General features: G+C 39.3%; 1 protein-coding gene across 7 annotated transcripts in view; it reads left to right on the top strand.

Moving 5' to 3' along the window:
- Positions 1 to 16,363, top strand: part of ATG13 (autophagy related 13) — a 55,964-nt gene that overhangs the window by 18,259 nt on the left and 21,342 nt on the right. For all 7 annotated transcript variants that reach the window (XM_004763126.3, XM_013061743.2, XM_004763125.3 and 4 more), the window contains 4 exons: positions 11,398 to 11,479; positions 12,469 to 12,549; positions 13,010 to 13,129; positions 15,248 to 15,294. In XM_004763126.3, coding sequence (XP_004763183.1) covers positions 11,411 to 11,479; positions 12,469 to 12,549; positions 13,010 to 13,129; positions 15,248 to 15,294 — 317 coding nt within the window. In that variant the 5' untranslated portion in view covers positions 11,398 to 11,410. The remainder of the gene's footprint in view (positions 1 to 11,397; positions 11,480 to 12,468; positions 12,550 to 13,009; positions 13,130 to 15,247; positions 15,295 to 16,363) is intronic.

Genomic DNA, 16,363 nt, shown 5'->3' with positions numbered 1-16,363 from the left:
GTTAAATGTATACGTCTTAAAGAAAGGCCTTAATTGAGGTTATTTCTCAGGCAGGAAAAGCTGTGAATGGTGAGTCTGGGGGAAAAGAGGTGTTGATGAGTGGATAGCAGTATTTGTGGGAGGATTACAATGTGTAAATATATTTCTGACCTAATTAAGCCATTTTATTAAAGGTAACACTTGATAAATTTAATCAAATATATGTTGGTGGGAACCACATAGAATTTTTTTGTAAATATCTGAAATTACACATAGTAATTAGGTTATGTCCCTAGGGCAAAACATTTAATAAAGAAGGTGGTAGGTAGCTGTGATTAACTTACATATTCAGGGGGTGCCTGTGTGGCTCAGTCGGTTAAGCAACTGCCTTCGGTTCAGGTCATGATCCCTGGGTCCTGGGATCAAGCCCGGCATCGGGCTCCCTGCTTGGTGGGAAGCCTGCTTCTCCGTCTCCCACTCCCTCTGCTTGTGATCCCTCTCTTGCTGTGTCTCTCTCTGTCAAATAAATAAATAAAATCTTAAAAACAAACAAACAAACAAAAACTTAGGGGCGCCTGGGTGGCTCAGTGGGTTAAAGCCTCTGCCTTTGGCTCAGCTCATGATTCCAGGGTCCTGGGATTGAGCCTTGCGTTGGTCTCTCTGCTCAGCGGGGAGCCTGCTTCCCACTACCCCCCCCTCTGCCTGCCTCTCTGCCTACTTGTGATCTTCTCTCAAATAAATAAATTCTTAAAAAAAAAAACCTTATATATTTAGCATATTATCAGTGAAGGGATAAGTGTGCAGAAGAGTTTGCAACATAATTGAAACACTGAGTTTGCAACATAATTGAAACCCCATAATGCTAAGAGGTGAAATGGCCTTGATTTGAACTAAGTGATAACCTAAAGCCATACTTTGGCTCAGTCCTCTAGCAGCTGATGAACTGCTTTAAAACCCACCATATTAGGGCATCTGCAACCTTAATGTAAACAGCCTTTTAGTCAATTACAATGTGTTGGTGATGACAACGAATGTGGGCCATGGTCTGCAATGCCTAAAGAATCGTAAAGCCAAGTGAATACATACATTGTCAGTTAAGAAGCCTCTCTAGGCTTTCTGGGTTGGTGGGGAGAGAATGCCCCGCAGATGGGTTGGGGGGAGGGGCAGAGTGAGGGAGAATCCCAGGCAGGGTCCACAGGAGGAGTGTGGAGCCTGGTGCAGGGCTTGATTCCAGGCTCCTGAGATACAGAGTCAAACGCTTAACCATCTGAGCCACCCAGTTACCCTTCTCTAGACTCTTGGTGGAATTCCAGTCTGCTTGCCCCTGAGGTGGAGAAAGATACATGAATCTCATAGTAGGATGATACCTAGTTAACCTTTGGAAATAATTTTGGTTTCACAAAATGGCCGCTTTTAGGAAAGGCATTATGTTGATCACTTAATGCTTCTATTTCCATCTACTTAGACATTTTATTTTTCAAATAATAAACTGGATTTATGGTATATACACTCTCTTATAACTGAAGTTGTCCTCAAAACCCTGATTGAACTAATAAAATTGTTTTTTTGAGCATGTATGTCCAAGGATTAGACACTGGTTCTGGATCACCATTTGTTTGGTAATTTCAGTGACCAAGATCTTTCATAAGAAAGTGCTAGCAGGGGCGCCTGGGTGGCTCAGTGGGTTAAGCCACTTCCTTCAGCTCAGGTCATGATCTCAGGGTCCTGGGATAGAGTCCCGCATTGGGCTCTCTGCTCAGCAGGGAGTCTGCTTCCTCCTCTCTCTCTCTCTCTGCCTGCCTCTCTGCCTACTTGTGAGACAAGTCAAATAAATAAATAAAATCTTGAAAAAAAAATTCTAAAAAAAAAAAAAAGTGCTAGCAGACCTCTGATTACCTTTTCAAAATCATCTCACCTGTTTTCCCTGCTGACTTTGCATGGGCAATCATGAAGTTGAAACTTAGGAGTTTGTCAAAATTTCTGGAACATAAGAGCAATATGAGATAATGCTTTACTTACTCTTTTAGCATTGTGCCTGAGGTTTACAAGGTAACCTAGTAGAAGGTGTTGAGGAAAACTTTTCCTACGTTCTTATGTTTAGTACCTAAGAGCCTGCAATTTAAACTGACATGAGACTATCAACTATAGCAGTACTCAGTGATGAATAACCCTGGTGGTTAGCATTTGGGACTTATAGGTCTAATTTAGTAAGAGAAAGAGGCCTAGGAGAAAAGGCTTATTTTATTTTATTTTTTAAAAGATTTATTTATTTATTTATTTGACAGACAGAGATCACAAGTAGGCAGAGAGGCAGGCAGAGAGAGAGGGGGAAGCAGGCTCCCCGCGAAGCAGAGAACCCGAAGTGGGGCTCGATCCCAGGACCCCGGGATCATGAACTGAGCCGAAGGCAGAGGCTTTATAACCCACGGAGCCACCCAGTCGTCCCGAGAAAAGGCTTCTTTAAAAAATATGTATTTTTATTTAGTCATTCATTCATTCATATCTCTCCCCAACATTGGGCTTGAACTCACGACCCAGAGATCAAGAGCTGAAGGCTGATCCCACTAAGCCAGCCAGGTACCCGGGGGGTAGGGGGGCGGGTTGGGGGCAGGGGGAGACTTTTATGGGAAGAACAAATCAGTTTCTTTTTTTTTTTTTAAGATTTTATTTATTTATTTATCTATTTATTTATTTGACAGACAGAGATCACAAGTAGGCAGAGAGAGAGAGGAGGAAGCAGGCTCCCCACTGAGCAGAGAGCCTGATGCAGGGCTCGATCCCAGGACCCTGGGATCATGACCTGAGCCGAAGGCAGAGGCTTTAACTCACTGAGCCACCCAGACGCCCCACAAATCAGTTTCTTTAGAAAAGACAAATGAGTCTTTAGGAGAACAAATGGGAGATAAAAAACTTTATGATAATATTTGTTTAGGTAAGTGCAAATGGTCTATCTTCTTCCTGACCTTGAAACTCCCACGGAGTGGGGACTTGTGATCTCTCTCTCAGAAGTAGATGCCAACCTGAAATGGGAATTTATGGCTGTCCTCATTTTTCAGAAGTTTCTGCTTTTAGTCAGATAAGGGAAGCCCAAGAAGGTTTCTTTCTACATCTGTTGAATCTCAAATGTCTTCAGCTTAAAATAATCTTTATGCCAAAGTGGCTTATTTTGGGATGGCATATCCTGATCTCGTTCAAATGTAGAGTAACCAAGTGAGTCTCTTCCAGCTAAGAAATGAGACCTGGATTAAGGTGGTTCTTTAGAAATGAAAATGTAGCACATATATAAAAGGATTTTGTATAAGCAAGAACTTGAAGGATTTAGTAACTGGCTAGTATTAGTAAAGGGCAGAAAAAAGGGATGAATTGTAGGTCCCTTTTTAATTTCCCTTTCAAGTCCTTGGAACATTCGAGGAAGGACTGTTAAAACAAGCAAGGCATAGGGTAAACTTTATATTCTAAAGGATGAATTAACTGCTAGATAGGCGAGGCCTGAGGGAACAACAAGCTCTGATGTCTGTAGATAACTTTTTCCCCAGTGGAGATCTTGCCCCTTTTGGCTCTCTAACTAACTCTAGTTACATAATCCTTTAGTTCCTACCTCCGAACAAAAAGTCACAAGAGTCAGTGTGCTATTATGTTTGCATTGGTAGGTGTTCTGGTGGTGGGAACACAGTTCCCCACTTCAAATTCAGTATTAAATAAGGGCAGTACAACCCTCCAGCATTATTCTTATCTCAGATCTGTTGCTGTGGTTGCTTCAGGGCCTTGAACAGTTTAACCCTTTAAAAGGCTTTATATTTACCATAACATTTGTTGGTGTTCTTTTCAACCAATATTCAGGAAGGTCTGAAGGTGGGTGTATGCTTCAAAATGCGGTCAGACAGACAAGTGGTAGGCTCTAAAAGATAAGTCCTTTCTAATTTGGATCACTTCGGGCCTTAACCTATCATTGATCACAGTAGACTCTACTGTGGCATCTGAGTCCCTCAGTCCTTTCTTCTCAGGTGCTTTGTTTCTCCTTCATTGGTTTCTCCACCCCCCCCCCCCATTTGCTCAAATAGTGTTGTGCTGTAGAGAAAATCCTTTTCACAGCAGCTTGAGGTCTCTTCCTTCTTAACTTCTCAGAATCGAGCTGAAGCACCCCTGCTCTTAAGAGGCGATCCTCTCGGGAACCTGGGTGGCTCAGTTGGTTAAGCAACTGCCTTTGGCTCAGATCCTGATCCTAGACTCCCCGGATCATCCCACATCGGGCTCCCTGCTCATTGGGAGGTCTGCTTCTCCCTCTGACCCTCCTCACTCTCAATGCTTTCTCTCTCTCTCTCATTCTTTCTCAAATAAATAAAATCTTAAAAAAAAAAAAAAAAAAGGTGATTCACTCAAAGATCATTAGCAACATGATGTTAAGTCCAGTGGCATTTTTCTCATCACCTTGAAAGTGAAGGAAATCAGAATGTGAATATGCCTCTTTGAAATAAAAATTATTTTGATTTGAAGGCCATTAAGCAGTAAATGTTGAAGAACCTGTCTTTACCTTCCACTTTTCTGCCCGAAGGTGAGATAAATTCTCCTTTTCTTTTTTTTTTTTTTAAGATTTTATTTATTTGTTTGACAGAGAGAGAGATCACAAGTAGGCAGAGAGGCAGGCAGAGAGAGAGAGAGAGAGAGGGAAGCAGACTGCCCGCTGAGCAGAGAGCCCGATGCGGTGCTCGATCCCAGGACCCTGAGATCATGACCTGAGCCGAAGGAAGTGGCTTAACCCACTGAGCCACCCAGGTGCCCCAAATTCTCCTTTTCTTAGAGACAGACTCTTACGGCTTAGAGAAGGCACTGGTGGAATCTGCAAACAAAGCTTACCCCATTAGTTTCCTCCCATATATTTACCTTCCCACAGTTTGCCACCCTTGGAAGCCTAGAACTGCTTTCCTTTGTCTTGTCATTTCTCTACAACTTTATCATTCTTTGTTGAAGATCCCATATAAGCCACAGTTCTAAGCCACACTCTTCGATTACTTTTCTGTTGAGGTCTGGCTCTCTGCTGAACAGGGAACCTGATGCAGGACTTGGTCAAGGATCCTGGGATCATGACCCTAGCCAAAAACAGCCGCTTAACCAGACTGAGCCACGTAGGTGCCCCTCTGCTGAGGTCTCTTTTGTGAGATGTGCACTGCAGGTGTTAATAAACCGTTTTTTGGGGCACCTGGGAGGCTCAGTGGGTTAAGGCCTCTGGCTTTGGCTCAGGTCATGATCCCAGGGTCCTGGAATCGAGCCTCGCATCAGGCTCTCTGCTCGGCCAGGAGCCTGCTTCCTCCTCTCTCTCTCTGCCCACCTCTCTGCCTACTTGTGATCTCTGTCTGTCAAATAAGTAAATAAATAATCTTTAAAAACAAAAAAATGTTTTTCTCCTGTTAATCTGTCCTTTTGTTAAAGACGCCCAGCTGGAAACCTGAGGGGTAGAGGTCAAGTTTTGCCTCTTCCACAAGTACTTTTATGTTATTTGACCATCCCTTCAATCTTGAAACTTACTTCCTCTCAGTTTCTATGATGACTGCTCAGAAATCATTTTTCATATTTCTTTGATAAGTTCTGGCATTTCTCTTTATGGTATTTTCCTGGGGCCTTTGTTATTTTTCCCTTCTGTCTTCCATGGTGATTTCATCTACTGCTATGGTTTTTAAACTATTCCTTCTTTTTGGAGACTATCTCCTTCTCTCCAACTTTAACCTCAGTCTTACCCTTTCCATTAATTACAAGTTGGTTATTTGGTGTTTTGATTTGACCTATTAAGTAACCTGAACTGATTATCAAAAAAATAATGAACCTCAACCCCAAACTTCTGCCACAGGAAAAATTAATTTATGATGGATCATGAATGTAAACATGAAAGGCAAACAGTAACATTTTTAGAAGAAAAGAAGATTTTCATGACTTTGAGATCAGCAAAAATTTTTTTCAGCAGAGCACAAAGAAGTGCTAAAAAACAAGTTGAGAAATTTGACTTATTACAATTAAGAACCTCTGCTAATCAAAAGACTCCATAAGAGGCTATTACTCAGCAATAGAAAAAATGAACATGAACATAGAACACAACATGGATGAACCTCAAAATAATTATGCTAAGTGAAAGAAGCCAAAGAGTACATACTTTCTGATTTCATTTATATAAAACTCTAGACAATGCAGGTAGGTATCTATGGTGATAGAAAGCAGGGCAGTAGTTGCCAAAGGATGAGGCATTGAGGAGGTACTGGAAGGAGAGATTACAGTGGGGATACTTTGTGGTAATGGTTTTACAGTTACAAATAGATGTCACCACTTACAGCATCTTGGAGCATCTGGGTGGGTCCCTTAGTTAAGCGTCTGACTCTTGATTTCTGTTCAGGACATGATCTCAGAGTTGTGGGACTGAGCTCTGAATCAGGCTCTGCAGTTAGCATGGAGTTTGCTTGTCCTTCTCTTTCTGCTCCCCTGCCCCTATGCTCACTTGCTCTCAAATAAAATCTTTAAAAAAAAAAAAAACTTACTATGCATTGCATTTCCAGTATATTTTTTATTGTCAGTTATACCTCAGCAAGGCTGTTTTTAATGTGGAAATAAACACAAAAATGAGAATGGGTGAAGCCTATTTAATCAGAGCTTGTCATAGCAGGGGAGTTAGCCGCCATCACTCGCATTGGCAAAGACTCAAAGGCAGGTAGACCAGTGGGAAGCTTTATAGTGGAGGAAAGGAAGAACTTCAGATATGTCCTGATTTGGGGTTATTGGCATGGGAAAGCTCTAGGCAGCCTAACTACAAGTGGGGGCATCCTATGTGGTTATTTAGGTTTATATATTTGGCTTTCTGTGGTTGGTCCTAAGTTGGAACCAGGGAGGAAAATTAGGGGAGGTAATTGGGGGTTATTACTCAAGTCTTGACTCTTTGGGGTCAGTTTTTTAGGGTTACTGTTGGCTTTCTGGACTAGTTAGTTGGTAGAGATAGTTTGGCTTCCTTGACTGATTACTGTAGATAGTATGTTGACTTCTTGGGCTAGATAATGGAATGTTAGTTTCACTTCCTTTCTGGGCTGGTTCCTGCAGGTTGTGGGTCAGAGCTCTATTTTGATACAGTAGTCTGGCCTTTGTCCATTAGTATATTCAGACTCTCATGAAAAGAAACAGATGCTGTAAGAAAGGCAAGACACAAACTGGGAGAAGATATTTATAGTGCATATCCAACAAAGTACTTATATCCACTATATATATATTTTAGAAACTTCAACAGTTTAGTAAAAAAAGATAACCTAATTTTTAATTGGGCAAAATACTTGAACTAGAACTTCATTAAAGATGATTTCCAAGTAGCCAATAAGCTTATGAAAAGATGCTAATAGGGGGAATCCAGTGTTCATTTAATCACTAATTTAATCACTAATCATCTAATACAGATTAAATGAGATACTACCGCACCTCTACCAGGATGGCTGAAATTTAAGAATCAGTAGTACCAGGTAGTGGTATAGCTGTGGAGCATCCGGAACCATCATATACTGCTGATGGGTGTGTACATCGGTACAGATTCTGGAAAACTGTCTGTGTCTGGTAAAACTAGGTACTTACACTTTGTGACCCAGCATTAATAATGCTGGGCTTACAGCTGATGGCAAGGAGTGTTTATATCCACCAAAAGATTTGTGTAAAAATACAATAGCCAAAACCAGGAAGCAACGCAAATGGTTATCTGCTGGAATTTATAATTTGTGATATATTTGTAAAGTGGAGTGCTACATAGCAATGAAAAAAAGAATAAAGTTGCACATGCAGCATTATGATTTTCACAGGCATGACTTGAATAAAGGAAGCTACCCACAAAAGAGTTAATATTGTTTGATTCCATTTATTTAAATGGAATGATTTGTAAGAATAGATAAAACTGATCTATGGTGATAGAAGTCAGAATAATGGTTACTTTTTCCTGAGGGGACACAAGGGAACCCTCTGAACTATTGGAAATGTTCTGTAACTTGATCTGAATTGCAGTTATATGGATATATACAAACAAAGTATCTATCAAAATAGAAATAAAAACAATAAGATATTTATTGAGCTGTACACCCAAGATTTGTACATTTCACTACATGTAAGTTATACCCCATTTTTATTTATTTTTATTTTTATTTTTTGTACTTTTAAGTTTTTTTTTTAAAAGATTTTATTTATTTATTTGACAGAGAGAAATCACAAGTAGACTGAGAGGCAGGCAGAGAGAGAGAGAGGGAAGCAGGCCCCCTGCTGAGCAGAGAGCCCGATGTGGGACTCGATCCCAGGACCCTGAGATCATGACCTGAGCCAAAGGCAGCGGCTTAACCCACTGAGCCACCCAGGCACCCCATGTACTTTTAAGTTTTTATTTAAATTCCAGTTAGTTAACATATAGTGTAGTATGAGCTTCAGGAGCAGAATTTAGTGATTCCATCACTTTTATGTCCTAGTGCTCATCACAAGTGCCCTCTTTAATTCTTATCATCCATTTAATCCATCCCCCGTTCACATCTCCTCCAGCAACCCTCAGTTTGTTCTCTATAGTTCTGTTTCATGGTTTGCCTTTGTCTTTTTCCCCGTGTTCATTTGTTCCATTTCTTAAATTCTACATGAGTGAAATTGTTTGGTATTTGTCTTTTTTGACTGTCTTATTTCACTTTGCATAATACACTCTATTTCCATCCACATCATTGCAAATGGCAAGATTTCGTCCTTTTTTTTTTTTTTAAGATTTTATTTATTTATTTGACACAGAGAGGATCACAAGTAGGCAGAGAGGCAGGCAGAGAGAGAGGAGGAAGCAGGCTCCCCGCTGAGCAGAGAGCCCCATGTGGGGCTCTATCCCAAGATCCTGGGATCATGACCTGAGCCGAAGGCAGAGGCTTTAACCCACTGAGCCACCCAGGCACCCCCCCCCTTTTTTTTTTTTGGTCAGAGTGAAAGAGAGCATGGCAGGGGGAGGGAGAGGGAGAAGCGGAAGCAGGCTCCCTCCTGAGCAAGGAGCCTGATGTGGGATTCAATCCCAGGACCCTTTGATCATGACCTGAGCCAAAGGCAGACACTTAACCAACTGAACCACCCAAATGTCCCGCAAGATTTCATTCTTTTTGATGGCTGAGCAGTATTCAATTGTGTGTGTGTGTATATGTGTGCATATATATGTATATATGTGTATATGTATATATATATATATATATATCACAAGTTCTTTATCCATCTGTTGATGGGTATTTGGGCTCTTTCCATAATTTGGGTATTGTTGATAGTGCTGATATAAAAATTGGAATGCATATATCCCTTCGAATCAGTATTTTTGTATTGTTTGGGTAAACACCTAGTAGTGAAATTGCTGGATCATGGGGTAGTTCTATTTTTAACTTTTTGAGGAGCCTTCATAGTGCTTTCAGGAGTGGTTTCACCAGTTTGCATTCCTGCCAACATTTTAAGAGGGTTCACCCTTTTACACATTCTCACCAACACCTGTTATGTTTTTTGTATTGTTGATTTTAGCCATTCTGACAGGTGTGAGGTGATATCTTATTGTAGGTTTGGTTTGTATTTCCCTGATGATGAGTGAAATTGAGCATACTCCATGTGTCTGTTGGCCAACTGTATGTCTTCTTTGGAAGAATGTCTGTTCATGTCTTCTGCCCATTTCTTAACTGGATTATTTGTGTTTTGGATGTTGAATTTGGTAAGTTCTTTATATATTTTGGATACTCACCCTTTCTCATATATGTCATTTGCAAATATCTTCTCCCGTTCTGTAGGTTGCCTTTTAGTTTTGATTTTTTTCTTTGGTTGTGCAGATTTTTATCTTGATGAAGTCCCAGTAGTTCATTTTTACTTTTGTTTCCCTTTCCTCAGCTTGGGAGACAAATGTAGTTAAGAAGTTGCTATGGCTGATGCCAAAGAGGTTGCTGCCTGTGTTCTCTAGGATTTTGATGGTTTTCCTGTTTCACATTTAGATGTTTCATCCATTTTGAATTTATTTTTGTGTATGGTATTATATCTCAGTTTTTAAAATTTAGTTTCAGCTCTTTTCTATTTATACATTTCCTTAAAACTAGCTTCCTGTTTATTGTTAACTGAAACCTTGTTAAACTTTTTGTAGTCAGTCCTTAAATCCCATCAACTCTTCCTTTAAAATATCTCCCACCCATACTATCTCCAAACCATAACTGTACTAGAGTTTTAGCCTTGACCACAAGCCTGCATTATTGCCAAGGACTTAACTGGTCTCCCTGCTTTTCATACTCAAAACTGTTCTACAATACGCTAGCAAAGCTCTTTCTAAAGCACCATTCAGATGATGCTAGCACTCTGATCCTGTTAGTTCCTTTCCTCAAAGATCTTGAAGGAGCTCCCGTTTCTGTTGTATTAGGCTTGCATTGCATTCAAGATTCTCATGATCTGGCCCCAACCAGCCATACCATCTCCCTGTCCATACATAGTCCTCTAAAAAACTGGGATACTTAATAGTTCCAAATCCATTTTGCTCTCTGTTGCTGATACTCTTTGTTCATGTTCTCTCCCTAAATGTTTTCGCTTCCTCATACCAGCTCTACCTGAAGCCATTTCAACCTGAGGAGCTGTGATGTACTCCATGAAATCCATGAACCCCCTGAAGTTATATCCAAACATTTATATATGTGTGCATTTTTCTAGAGAAAGGCCTTGTCTTGTTACCAGATTCTCAAAAGGGGTCCCCAAAGTTAAACTGATCTAGTGCCCTTCTGAAGGAATACAGATGATCTTATTTTATGTTTTTTTTAAGATTTTGTTTATTTATTGGAGAGAGAAAGAGAGAGAGCAAGAGCATGTGTGAGCAGGGGGAGGGGAAAGGGAGAAAGAACACCAGGCAGACTCCAGCTCCCAAGGAGCCACACTGCACTTAATCTCACCACCCTGAGATCATGCCCTGAGCCAAAATCAAGAGTCAGACGCTTAACCGACTGAGCCACCCAGGCACCCCTCATTTTATGTTTTAACAATTTTTGTCTTGTTAGAAATTTAGTCCTCAGTATGGTGGGTAGTAGAACTTTTTTTAATAGATAAATTATAGGTAAAGCTCAAAGTTTCAGATGCAGGTAAAATGGCTTGTCCTCATCTATTGTTCAGGTCCCTAGACTTTGGTTCTTTTCTTGTGTGTGTGTGTTAAGGAAGTATTCTTTTTTTCCATTCCGGAATGGGAATTAAATTTTACAGCCTAGATTTTCTTTGTGAGGAATTTATTTTCCTCAAAAGATACTATCTTAATATTTTTTCACTTTGGTATCTTAGGGAGAAATTTTTTTCCCTCCCACATGACTGTTTGCACAGCTAGACAATACCATCTCTGTATGCTTTGAATTTAAAAGATATTAGTCACATTTTTCAACACTTTTTTTTTTCCTGTTTTAGATTCCTATAGGCAATGGAAACTGATCTCAATTCCCAGGACAGAAAGGACCTGGACAAGTTTATTAAATTTTTTGCCCTCAAGGTAATATATCTATTCTCTTGAGCTCAGAACTGTTAGAAATAACTTCCGTGCTTCTCCCTTTTTGGAAATATAGAATAACAGCTTGCAGCTTGCCCATTTTAAGGGATACTTCTGTCTGTTGTAAACCAAACTGTGAAGTTTGGGGGTGGTACTGGGGGTGTAACTAAAAAGTAGTTTCCAATTTTCCACAGCTACTTGTTCAAAAAAAATTTTTTTTTGCAAGGCTGTTTGCAGAAATGTCAAACTATTATGCCAGGTTATTGGCACAGTATGTTCCCTTGGGGTGGGAACAAAGACAGTGGACTGGAATGGACAGCATTTCAGGCATCCTTCCCAAAGCATCAGCTAACTCTGAAATGCCTGACTTTCATTTATTGTTCCCTTCTGGGTAAATGAAGAATTAAAACTGAATCTTGAATGCTTGAGAAGTTATATTTTATTGAGAAGTTATATTTTCTTAAATCTAAAAATCATTTCTACCTCTATCACTCCTTCTCATGATTGCCATGTAAAAAACAATCCATGCAGTAGATTCTGGTTGTAAAATTAGTTGGGAGACTTTTGCCATATGGGCCAAATGATATGAATAATTGTGGAATCCTTGGTTTAAATCTACTATGATTACATAAGTGTACGGCAGTGAATATTTAAACCTACGGTTGGACTTGTTTCTTTATGAAAGTCAGAGCTACCATGTGCAAATTTCCTTCTGCCATGTGAGAATATTACAGATCCCAAGCCTTAAACTAAAATTCCTCCAATCAGTTGACATTATGCCCTCAGGAATATTTACAGTATTATTTTTGTGTTGTTTTTTTTTTAATATGTTCTTGAATTTTAAAATCCTGTCATTTCCTAAAGTGATGTTACGATCATTGGCATCTTTATAACCCTGCATTCAGGGGGTGTTAACCCTGATTGTGAGTCAGATCAATTTAAGACTCTTCATCATTGATTTTTTTTCTTGTTTGTTTGCTTTTTTTTTTTAGACTGTCCAAGTGATTGTCCAGGCTCGACTCGGCGAGAAGATTTGCACTCGTTCATCTTCATCCCCAACGGGTTCAGATTGGGTAAAGTTCCTGTTTTGTTCTGTTTTTTTTGTTTTTTTTTTTTTAAGGCGTGTTTGTCATCAGGAATTGTACATGGTGCAGTTGCAAAGAATACAGTTTATAGTATTACTAAATCATAACATTAATATGTCGAATTCCATTTGATTCATTCACTTGGAAAGTACATTCTTCATCAGATGGTAGCCCTAGGTTTGTATGATTTTCATCTTTCTTCTGCAGTCGGGGAAAAATTTAGTCTTTAGGAAAATACCTTGTTGACTGATTTTTATAATAAGTCATTACCTCTTTCAACCTGAGTTTTGGGGCTTTGATGCAGGACTTTTCTGGGCAAGGGAGAAATGAATGGATGTCTTTCATCACTCAAAGCTATGCCTGCATTACCCAGCATAACCATCTCACTGCTTTATGTTCCCATAATGTGCCTTGTGAGTGTTTAACAAAAGTCCCTTTTGTTTTCTAGTTCAATTTAGCAATCAAAGACATCCCAGAGGTTACACATGAAGCAAAAAAGGCGCTGGCAGGACAGTTGCCTGCTGTTGGGAGATCAATGTGTGTGGAGATCTCACTCAAGACTTCTGAGGTAAGGTTATGGCCAGGGTGGTGTGTTCATTTGGCACTCAAAGCTCTTCACACTCCGGTTCCAATTCAACTTCATTCCTGCCTCCTCCCTCTCTGAATTTAGCATTCTCTGAGGAGGTCATGCTTTTTGTATTTATTCTCCCAAACACTTGAAATGGGCTTTTTGTCCTCCTCATGTGTCAACTATGTATGAAATGTTTCTACTTAATCCTTCAAGACTCATGTGCTCTTGAAACCCCCTTTCTAGTGGGAGAGGTAACTACTTTCCTTAGACTTACCATATGCTTTGTTTACATTGTTTCTAAAATACAGTTGATGTACTGTGATTTTTTATAGATGTGTTTTTACTTATTTCACATCAGGATCAAGGCAGATATTGTTACTTGTGTGTTTATTGATTTATTTCCATTATAAGATTGTGAAGCTGGGGTGGTATAATAAAAGGCAGTTGGAGTTTGGAGCTGCACAGACCCAAGTTCAGATCCTAGCTGAGTGACTTTGGCCAAATTACCTAACCCTACCCCCACCAACACCACCAAACTAACATGACACTTCATAGGGTTTTTATATTTTCTCATTTAATCTTTATTCGTAAAGTGCCTAACATAACTTACAGTAGCGATCATTCCATGTTCCTTTCATACTTTACACTTCTATTCTTGAGGTCAGCAGTTACACCACATCTTATTTATTTCTGTAGTTGTTCAGATTCTTTTTGAAATGAGGCAGGATATAAATAAATAATCATCTCTTGGGTCTAGCTCAGTGCCTGGATGGCACTCTTGATGAAGTTTGTTGAATGAATGATGTCGATACTTGTTCTGTGGAAACCTTAGCCCCCCAAAAAACAAAACTTCCTACTCTTCTTTACTGTATTACCAGTTTATACTATGAATCATTTTTGTTAGTGATCCACAGGGAGTCCTAAAGGACTCTCTAGAAGAACTCTTTCCTTTCCCAGGTGAAATCTGAGTATAAAATATTCCGATTATCCTAGACAAACTGCACCAGCTTGTCTTGGATACTTCCTACTATTCATCCTCCCTTGACTTTGGGGAGCAGGGGAAATCCAAAATTTATCACATCATTTAAAAATGACAGTATGATGAAAAAGATACCTTAAGGATACATACTTAAATTTTATCTAGAACTAGTAAGTTCTGTATTCCACAAACTAACCCAGGGTTACTCCCAAATCTAAAAGAATAGCCCTCTTCCAGTTGATTGGTAATAAGGTTACTTGTGTTCAAAAGTATGACTGTCCTTCTTACTAAGTGGCACACAGGAGTGTTACAGGGTTGAGGGATTCTGGCTTTGGTTTCTGTTTTTCTTTCCCACCCACTGGACTAAGTCTGTTCAGAGTACCAGAGAAAGACTGAACAGTTTGGCTAAAGACATTGCAGAGCTAAAAAGATTTTTAAGTGAGGAGCTTGTTAAGGTATTCCTTAGCAGTGGGTGTCACCTAAAAATATCTCCTATAGAATTGGAGGGAAAGGCTCTCTCCATCATCTGAAGTGTTGGCCTTTCTGAAGAGTAATTTGGATATACATAGCAAAAATCTTTGAAGCATGAGTACTGTTTAACAATGCTAATTCTGGAAATTTATCTTAAGAAGTTTATTTAGGGCAATGACAAAGTTTTAATCTCAAGGCTATTTATCAGAATCTTGTTTGTGGTAGTGAAAAATTAGGAGTGACCTATATGTCCATGTATTTGGGGAACTGATTGGATGAAATGATGGTCATAGGGTAGAATACTATGCAACCATTAAAAATGATGTAGAATTTTACTAAGGAAAACTTCATGTTGTGTTTATTAATGGGAAAGTGATAAAAATAACATACAGTATAATCTCACATTTAAAAAAATGTTTAGGTTTATTTATTTAAGTATTGTTAGACTCAACATGGGTCTTAACGCATGACCTCGAGATCAAGAGCTGCCTGCTCTTCTAACCGAGCCAGCCAGGCACCCCTCATGTTATTTATTAAAGTGGCTGGTGAGTTTATAAATTGATTTTTTCCCCTTTATTTTTTTCAGTATTTTTATAGTGACTGTACAGTGCTTTATAATAAAAGAAATAATTAAAACAAGTATTTTTCAATTGTCCCATCTACAGGGAGATTCCATGGAGCTAGAAATTTGGTGTCTTGAAATGAATGAAAAGTAAGTGCTCTGACTTAGGGTCTGTGGTTGTGGTAGCTGAGGATAAAAGATGACACAGGGAAAGCAGGGCTTTTGTTACCAGTCATGGAGGGTGTTCTTCCCACTTAACAAAGCCAGTAGGTCTTTGCTACAATTTGCTTCATGCTTGGCTTCCAGCCCAGGCACAGAGTTGACCTTCAGCGGGAGGGTCAGTCCACCGAAACTTAGACACCACAGGGAAAAGAGCAGAGAAAAGACTGAAAAGGGTTTGTTGTTTTCCCAGAGTACAGATAGTTCTCTGATTAAATCCCTTGCGAGCTCTTGTAACATGACTGCTCTGTGTTGTCTGTTTTCTGTATGGCAGACATCCAGTATGATTCCCCTTCACTACTCCTTTTTACATGCTGTGTTGGTCATAAATTGGAAATGCATGTTATTTTCCTTCTCCATGTTCCTATTTCAAGGCAGATTAGCTTACTTCCTGCCTGAAGCTTCAGTTTTCATGAGCAGTATATAGGCAAATGGAGGAAATAGCAACACATCAAAAGAAAAATCTTAATAATTAAGTCTGGGTTGTGGGTATTGTTTTTCTTTCCTAAGTAGAAAGCTATTGCCAGGTATAGTCTAAAATTTTAGTACCAAACAGACTTTTCTCTAGATTTCCCATTAGATATGTAGAGGTAGAAATCTCATAAGATACTATCTTGAAATTATTTGCACTTCCATTAATATAATTGCAGTATTGAATTACTGTTTTTGAGTGTGTAGCTTTGTTTCTTAAATAATAGCTTCAAAGCTAGAAGAAAACATTAGGTGCCTTTTGTTATCTACTGCCTGGTTCTAGAGCACAGAAAAGTAAAACTTTTGCTTACCTCAATAATCTCTTGATAAACTGACAAAAACCTCTAATTACACGTTTAGTTCAGAACCTGTTTTCATGATAAATTTAATCTTCTGCAGTTCCCACACTTAATTTGCAGTCATCTATGTTGACTGTCATACTCTGTGAAAGGTGTTATGTGGACTGCAAGGCAGGTTATATTCTATCAGAATTCATGAATAATGCTAACAGACGATTCTCAGTCACTAG

This window comes from Mustela putorius, unplaced genomic scaffold (genome assembly GCF_011764305.1).
Source record: "Mustela putorius furo isolate JIRA1106 unplaced genomic scaffold, ASM1176430v1.1 tig00003859_pilon_pilon_pilon, whole genome shotgun sequence".
In the NCBI taxonomy this organism is placed as follows: Eukaryota; Metazoa; Chordata; class Mammalia; order Carnivora; family Mustelidae; genus Mustela; species Mustela putorius.
This window is presented reverse-complemented; position numbering and strand designations above follow the sequence as displayed.